The following is a 9,154-nucleotide window of genomic DNA, read 5'->3' on the forward strand; positions in this document are numbered from 1 at the left end:
GTAGTGGTTATTCCACTGGCTCTGGGTTAAGCGGGTAGTAGTAAAGGGGGTTGTAGCTTAAACCCACTTGCTCCGCATGGGTGTTTCAGTCTATAGTTAGCTACCAAGACGTGTCGGGTTGGCTATATAACCGACAGATGATATCATCAGCCATAGAACAGACATGCATCTTGTGCATTTGTTTGCTTTGACTGCTATGCATTATCTGAGATTGCCTAATTGAAAATATATATTCTGCTACTTGCTATACTTGCTATTTGCTCTATCTACTTCTTACTTGTGCGTGAACTTGTTTGGTTGCTTGTCTCTGCATGATTTATGGATGACGGAGGAACGGAGAAAGGGTGAAAAAGGTTTGGTGGTTATGTTGGGCTTGAATTTGAGTAAGTATAGGAATAGCTTAGGTTACCTATCCCTAATTATGGCTTTTGCTTAGAAACTAAGTTTTATAATTATATGACGGAGTTCTAGGATTGCCTTTGGCATTCCCAGAACCTTATTTATTATACGCATGACACCTTTACCATGCTGAGAACCTCCGGTTCTCACTCCATACTGTGTTGTTGTTTTTCAGATGCAGGTCGGAAGGCTCCTCGGAAGGCATTTGGATTTCTGAAGCGAAGTGGTTTCTGGGTTTCTTTGCTGTTTAGATTTTGTATATGTGTACTTAACGTTCTCTCCGAATAACTTGTTTATTTTGTTCCTCTTAGAGGTTTGAGGAGAGTTAGGGTTTTCATTTATGAATTTTAGGTTTTTGGAATATGTATATATGTATATAAATATTCTCCGGCCAGCCTTGACTTCGTAGGTTGAGTCAGGAACTTCTTATTTTGTATTATTGACCGTCTACTCGTGTCATCTGTATATATTTAGTACTGAGCTTTAGTTTTCTTCTCATGCAAGTAACCACGTTTCCTGAGCGTTGCGTTTTTTTTTATTCCACAAATTTTGTTTTATCTATTTTTCAAGACTCCTAGTATACTATCTCTTTCCATTGATATTATTATTATATATATTTTACTTTTAGAGGTCGTAATACCTTGCCACATCAGCTTTATGACTTAAGCATAAGGCTCTGTGTGGTAAGGTGTTACAATTTTGAAACGTTAAGGACTTAAATATGACAAAAAAGTTGGAGACAAAAATAATACATTACTCTTAGAAGAATTACCATACCAAATTAGGTAAAATGGTATAAATAATACTTTTTTGTTTCTAATGTAGCGAACTTCTTTAATGTTTAATTTAAATAAACTTTACTTTTACCTCCGAAATAAATTTTAATTTTATTCTTTAATGATATCAATTTTTGGTACGTAATTATTTAATTATTTTTTAATTATATCTAAGTACATTACGTTTAATTACATTACTTTCATTCTAAATGTATTTTTTTAATTTTAATTTTAAAGATTTTTACTCATCATAAAATAATTGTAAAATGCCTAGTACATGAATTTGTAAAAAAAAAAGAGCATGACACATATACAATAAAATATAAATTATACTTTTTTGTCTCTAATATATAAAAATTCTTTAATATTTAATTTAGTTAAACTTTATTTTTAATTTTAAAATTAATTTTAAATTTTTCTTTTAATAATATTAATTTTTTTACCATAACTAATTATTCAATTATTTTTTAAATTACTTCTAAGTAAATTATTCTTAATCATATTATTTCATTCTAAATAAATTTATTCTTTAATTTTACTCTTAATCATATTATTTTTATTCTAAGTAAATTTACTTTTCATTAAGAGTAAAATTAAAAAAAAATAAATGATTATATGTCATAAAAAATTAAAATTATTAAAAAAATAAAATTTATTAAAAAAATTAAAAATAAAATTTAATTAAATTAAATATTAAAAAATTTTGATATATTAGATACAAAAAGATATAATTTATACTTTATTGTATATGTGCATGTTCTTTTTTTTTCGAAAATTTATATACTAGTTATTCTACTAATATGAGTAAAAATCTTAAATTCATAATGCAATTTATATCGTTAAAATTCATTATAATTTTACTTGATTTGATAATTCTTCTAAGAATAATATATCATTTTTGTTCTAATATTTTCAATCTATTTAAGTCTATAATATTTTAAAATTGTCTCAATTTTATCTCACTATCAATTCTGTTAAAACCTTAACATATCATTAATTAGAGAACAATATTAAGACAATCTTAAAAAGTTAAAAATTTAAATAAAATAATTTAAATATTAAAAACAATTTTAAAACTTATTCCAAACTTCCTCAATTTCTTATTAAACCGTTTGCACTAGAAGGTGCTTGAATGAGGTAGCCGCAAGTTACCGGTTTTTTTCCCCTGAAAATAAAAGGTGCTTGAATGAGGTCAAAATATTAGCGAAGGCAAATAAAGACCCTTGAGAAAGTAGAAAAGAAGTCGTTTGAGTTTGTGTTAAGCAAAGATTAGAGGTTGTTACTCCCTTGTTACTACTAATTTGTTGGTTGATCATATATACTTTCAAATTAGCTTTCATTAAGTGGAGGGAGAATTTATGAAAGGCCATCTATTGCCTTGCTTTACAATTTATTCCAATGATAAAATAAAATATTATAAAAAATATTTATTTTAGTGCTTAGGCCTAAAAAACCGAAGTAAAAATGCGGGTCACAGTTCCTTTTCATTTTATTTTCTTCCTGCTTTGCCTTTAATTTTCAATTGGGAAAAAAATCTTTAGTTAATATTTGATTCTATTACGATATTGTCATATATGGCTTGCCTTGAGAGACTTCCTAGTTCCTACCATGCCTTCCTTTTCTTTTCCCGGTGTAGTTTTCTTTATTTCTTGGCAACCTATTTTTAACTTTTTCATTCACCTAAAACCATATGGTAACATGTGTGGGAGTGATTCTTTTATTTTCTTTTTTAATTTTATATTTTAACACAATATGTATAAATATATATTTTATGACGGAAAGAAAAAGAAGTTCCTTCCCAACAACTTTTTTATTTTTTATATATATTTCTACACCAGATTCCAACCAAAACAAAATAATTATATCATATATTAAATATTGTTTTAGCATTAAATATCTCTAAACAAAATAATTTTTTATACACCCAATTTAATATATCTCCTTTTCTATCTTTTTAATTTTTTAATCTCAATTTGGACGGTCTTAGGAAAGTTAAAGGAAAACCCCAATTACCTCCACAAACAAAAAGGATTCATTTTATCTTAACATTTTCATTTCCATTGGAAATTCAAATTTCACTCTTTTTCTCTTTGTCATATTTTCTTTTTCTTTCTGCACCAGCCTATTTTCTTACAATTCAGGATATTAATTTTATGTAAAAAAATTTGCATCAATATTTTTGTTTAAAAAAATTACATGCAATTCTGATATCAAATTTTGATCAAGTAAAATTCATGTAAATGTTGCAAAGTTGAAGACTTTCTGCTACTTGTTGCATGTCAGTTTCTCAAGTTTCAGTTTTGATTTTTAATTTTTGTGCTTAAATATTCTTTTTCGAAAAAAAGTTTTTTTTTTTTTTTTTTTTTTTTTTTTTGGAAAAAATAGTGAAAAAGTTTTGTGATGGTTTCTTTGAGTGAGTGACTGAATTTGAAGAGGAAGCAGAAAAAAAGAAATGAAAAATTGACGTGTGTGGTGTTTGTGTGGCTGAGATTTTCAAAGTAGTTTCAAACCATGGAGTCGAGCGCCGGCGGCATCAGCGGCGGCGTTACGGTGGTCGGATCAGATGCTCCGTCGGAGTATCAAATAGCTCCGAGGACAGAGAACCCTTCTCCAGCAGGAGGATCGGCCGCGCCAATCCCTGCGCCAGCTCCGACGAACCAAGGCGGTGCTCTGCCGCATCCTCCGCCACATATGGCGAAGATGACATCGCCTCCGGCAACAGCGCTAGGGAAGAAAAAGAGAGGGCGGCCCAGAAAGTATGGCCCAGACGGGTCAGTGGTGGCGCTGTCCCCAAAGCCAATATCGTCTTCGGCACCGCTGGCGTTGCCGCCGGTGATCGATTTCTCGGCGGAGACGAAGCGCGGGAAGGTGAAGGCAGCTGGTACCGTGAGCAGAGCCAAGTTTGAGGTTGAGAATTTAGGTAAGAACACACAAACTAGCATAAACTCTGTTTATCTAGAAAAAGATTTGGGTTTAGAAAAGCTTGGAATCATAATTTAGCTTGTATGGAAGTGAGTTCAACGAGAGAGAAGAGAGAGAGAGAGAGAGAGAGAGAGAGTGGGAGCTGAGTGTGATTTGATTGAGTGCTCTTCTTATAGTTATAGCATGTAAGTGTGGTATTATTGTGAGGCAGCACTGAAAAGTAGGTTAACTTTGTTGGGGTGGCTGGCTATGATATGAGACCGTGGAATCTCTCTAATTGTGGCTGTTATATGGTAGTTCAAAAGTTTAAATCTTTGATGCTAAGTACAGAACCCGAAAAGGGGTTAGTTTAGCATAAACAGGCTAAGTCTCGTGTGTTAGGTTTAGCTCTAATGTCGCGGTTTCAAATATTAGCACTTCAGTCTTCAGTTCCTAGGGGATAAAAAAGCCATGGCCATTTATCGGCAGCAAAAATAGGAACAAAATGAAAAAAAAAAAGAATCTTATTTTTTGTCGATTAAGATGAACACAAGAAAAAGATATCATACAGACATTTTCCTCTATGTATTATTGTGCACGTGTATTTTATCCAAAGAGATGATAAGTCCAAGTTGACATCAACTCATCTTGTTTACTCTTCTCACATAAAATCCTATTCAGTATTTGGCATTTGCTGTTATGTGGTCCTTCCTTCATAGATAGCATGGATGATGTGGACTGTTAGGATACTTATTGCTTGCAAGCTATCATATGTTTGTGTTGCAGATTTAGATTGGGGTGGTAATTTAATTTATAAACAAATTGATTCCGGGATTTAACGTATTTATCAGTTAAATAACCCTCCAAAAAAACTCACTTATTAATTGGAATAGTTTTATAGTTCCATAATTTTTTCCCGGGACATAGATTCATAGAATTAATTCTGTGAAAGTTCTTCTTTGTTGCATGATATTGAATTCGGTTATTACTTCTGAAAAAGAAAATCTTAGAAACTTTTTTTTTGTTGAAAAGAAATTCAATCACTTTTTCTGACTATGCTCTAGTTGGCCGATATATGAAGGTTTACAGAAATGGAAAATGAAGAAATTTATTTGATGTACCATTGGCTTAAAAGTCTATGCAGAGCTTTAATTTCTTTTTTCCTTGCAAATGCCGAAAACCACTAGATTTTTTTAGCATTATCTTTGAAGTTTTTATACCCTAATTGAGACTTAATCACTAAAATGGCAGTGTTGTACTCCGTTAAAAACAAAGTGCAACATCCAAATCTTTTCATAGGTGGGGTTGGCTATATAAATCCCACAAATCATAGTATCTTGTGTTGATAAGAAAGCCAACTAATTACTAATAGAAATGTGTTGTATAGTTATTCTATTTGGTCAATCAAGTCCTCACACACTTTTTCATCCTTGGACGAGGTGTAGGAACCATTCAACGAAGATCTCACACTTCATCTAAAGGTGAATGAGTGTATGTGGGCTTTGTGTATGAGACAGAATGAGTATAAATAACACATCTCAACTCCATAGAATGCCTAGTTATTTATGCTATAATTTTTCATGGCCTCTCTTGTCCCTAACAATTGGACCACCTTCCATCCTTTTCACTCCCTTACTAAGATTACTATAACCACATAAGCTATTATTGTTTCATCTTTTTTATTATTTATATTAGGATAAAGTATATTTTTTGTTCTTGAAGTTTAGCAAAAGTTTCAAAACTATTCCTAAGTTTTATTTTTGTTTTAATTTTGTCCCAAAAGTTTTCGATTTGCATCAAATATACCCATGATAGCTAAATTTTCAAAAAATTTAAGACCAATTCAACAAAATTGTATGAAAATTATGCTTGATTCGCTTGTGTTGGAAGGTTGTCCTTATGAAATTGTCGTTGCTTTGGTCTTAAAATTTTTGAATAATTAGTGGCCAGGGGTATAGTTAATGCAAATCGAAAACTTTTGGGACAAAATTGAAAAAAAAACAAAATTTAAGAGTATTTTTGAAACTTTTGCCAAACTTTAGGGACAAAAAATATACTTTACTGTTTATATTATTTTACTTTTATAGTAACTGAGGTCTAATTCTTCACATTCTTTATTTGGTTTGAGATTTGTGATGGAAATTTTGAAACTCTATGTTTCTGATTTGACCGGGAAAACTTTTGTTGATAATTATTTGAATTTCTTCTTACATTTTTTTTTCTTTTTACTCTCAGGTGAATGGGTTGCATGCTCGGTTGGTGCTAATTTCACACCCCATTTCATCACTGTTAATCCTGGGGAGGTAAGTTTAGAAATACATATTTGCCTGTGCCATGCTGCTTTTATTCAGTGTGAAGAATGTTTCTGTTATTCATGGTCAGAGAACAGCAAAAGTTATGTTAGTGACACGGGACACCTTATCTGAAGTTTTTCATGTGTTGAAAGCACAATTTAAACAGTTTCTTCTGACGATTTATTAATATCTCAACACTAAAAAATGGTGGAGAATTGTTGATGACATTTTCTTTGGTAATGCAATTCCTTAATTCATCATATGAAGTAACAATCGTGTTTCAGACAGGAGATTACTTATCAAATGGATGACCATTATGAGAATTTAATAACTTGATCTTGTTAATTTTTTGGTGGCTAAACTTGCTTTCTTTTTTGCTACGATGACTGTAAATTGTGCATGTTATTGTTGACAATAATTGTGTTTTGGTTGTCTTAGGATGTTACTATGAAGGTAATATCATTTTCTCAGCAAGGCCCACGAGCTATATGCATTTTGTCAGCAAATGGAGTCATATCAAGTGTTACACTTCGTCAGCCTGATTCTTCTGGTGGCACATTGACGTATGAGGTGAAGTATTTATAGTGAAATTCGATAGAATTATTTTCTTTAATCTAATGAATATCTTCTTCTAGTTATATGTTGACAAATATAAGCTTGGACAGGCATTTAACCAACTGCACTTTGCACTAAGCTTCTTAGCAGCCGATTTTTGTTGTTCATTCAGAAATTATTTGATTCTTCAGGATATTCATAACTTACATGGTCATCTTCTTGAAAATGATGTTTGAAAAACTCATCCAATGGTGTAGTTACATGGATTCACTCTTCCTGTTGTTATTACTCCGTTTGTTTCAAAATAACTATCAATTTGATTAAGCAGTACATTGAAAAATCAGTAAAACTCGACAGTTATTTTTCAATGTACGATTTTGTCGAAATGGACCGTTGTTTTCAAACGAAGGTAGTATTGATTTCATTGCATGTAAATAGAATGCCTCTTATGGAAATATGTAAAATCTAGTGGGAAACCTAGATTTGAAAATCAATATGGTTCTTTATTGTTCCAAAAACAGAACGTAAATAGATGATCTATAGAGTGTGGTCTACACAGTTGATTGTTTATGCTCTTGCACTTTTTAACATCGATTTTGCATTTCATTTTTGTAGCTCATCATTTCCATGTTTTTTGTTTTGGAAATATTTTAGCATATCTTCCAGTTTCTTTTCATTCTGCATTCAGGTTCTTAAGTATAGCAGAATCACAGTTGAAATTCAGATCTTCTTGCTGCATTTTCTGCAGGGACGTTTTGAAATTCTATCTCTAAGCGGCTCGTTCACACCAAGTGAAAGTGCAGGAACACGAAGCAGATCGGGTGGCATGAGTGTCTCTTTAGCAGGTCCAGATGGACGAGTTATAGGTGGTGGAGTCGCTGGTCTATTGGTGGCTGCAAGTCCCGTGCAGGTGTGTTCTCTACTCATAAATTTATATAAGAATGGAAAAAGAAGTTTCTATATTCTACTTGTAATTTTATTCCCATTATCATTTTTTAGAGTTATTGCTTATTGGTGCTTCACTTTCTAAAGACCCTTTCATAGGAATTTTTTTATATATTCTTTTTACGACTATACTATGTGTACACCATAATCAGCTACTAGTATAAAATACATGTTGGAATACAAATACACATTGAAAATAAATTAAATCACACATGTATTTATACACAAATACATTAGTGACTGATTTTGGTGTTTGAATAGCATTTTTGTGTTTTTATTTATTTATAGTGTGGCTCTGATAATTATTTCCATTTTGCTTCACATATTTCAGGTAGTGGTTGGAAGTTTTCTAGCAGGGAACCAACATGAGCAAAAGCCAAGAAAACCAAAACCTAATATTATAGCATCAACTGTGATGCCGGCTGCGAGTGTTCCTGTGTCAACGGCCGATCCAGTTGCTGTTCTGCAATCGCAGGCTTCCTTCCGAGGAGATAGTTGGTCTGCTGTTCCTGCAGATGTGAATAAGAACAAGCCGGCGGACATTAATGTGTCGCTTCCTGGAGAGTAATTAATTGATGCCGGGCGCTATTCTGGCTTCGATCCAATCTGCCTTCATGATTGCTGCTGACAATGTGGTAATTGGGTTCCTAATTGTTGGTTGGACTTGTTTATTTCGTTATGTCTGTAACATTATTGAATGTGTTATTTTGGAACCGTAATGTTTTCAGAGGCTCACTAGGTTCTTGTCCATGTAGAATTGATTTAGCTGATTAGGTATGTTTTCTTCATGAATTTATGTCATTAGATTGTTAAAAGCGAATTTATTCCTTCTATGATGACAATTTAATTTGAGAATGATTTGATTGATTTCTAATCTTTTGAATTCAAACTCAAACTGGTCAACCCATGTCCTTAAATGTTCCATGTTAACCATTGCTACTTGCAAATTGGGAAACTAATCATTACTAACAAGGAAGAGTATTACAATCAACGAAGGTTCATTTTTAGGGGCACTCTACTTGCTATACAAATTAAAGTTCTATAGAGAGAGTATAAATTTTTTTTGTAGTTATTTTTTATTATATTACTGCTGTTCAAAATATGGATCCTAGTTTTCTTAAGTACTATTTCATTCCATAAAAGAAAAAATCTATAAATTTACATCTTTACCATATAATTCACCTCATTTTTAACACTTATTTAATCCTATTATAAATGTACATTTAACCAAAAGAAAAAATACTAGATTATCTCGTTAATGTAATTTATAAGAAACTAATGTAA

At 31.8% G+C, this 9,154-nt stretch overlaps 1 protein-coding gene across 1 annotated transcript; it reads left to right on the forward strand.

The window, feature by feature from the left end:
- The first annotated feature begins 3,543 nt into the window (after positions 1-3,543).
- On the forward strand, positions 3,544-8,894 carry LOC130943515 (AT-hook motif nuclear-localized protein 1). Its single transcript, XM_057871425.1, has 5 exons — positions 3,544-4,095; positions 6,312-6,379; positions 6,809-6,940; positions 7,674-7,835; positions 8,202-8,894. The coding sequence occupies exons 1-5, from the start codon at positions 3,687-3,689 to the stop codon at positions 8,436-8,438; spliced, it is 1,008 nt and encodes a 335-aa protein (XP_057727408.1). The 5' UTR covers positions 3,544-3,686; the 3' UTR covers positions 8,439-8,894.
- The last annotated feature ends 260 nt before the right edge of the window (positions 8,895-9,154 follow it).

Source organism: Arachis stenosperma, chromosome 1 (genome assembly GCF_014773155.1).
Source record: "Arachis stenosperma cultivar V10309 chromosome 1, arast.V10309.gnm1.PFL2, whole genome shotgun sequence".
Classification (NCBI taxonomy): domain Eukaryota; kingdom Viridiplantae; phylum Streptophyta; class Magnoliopsida; order Fabales; family Fabaceae; genus Arachis; species Arachis stenosperma.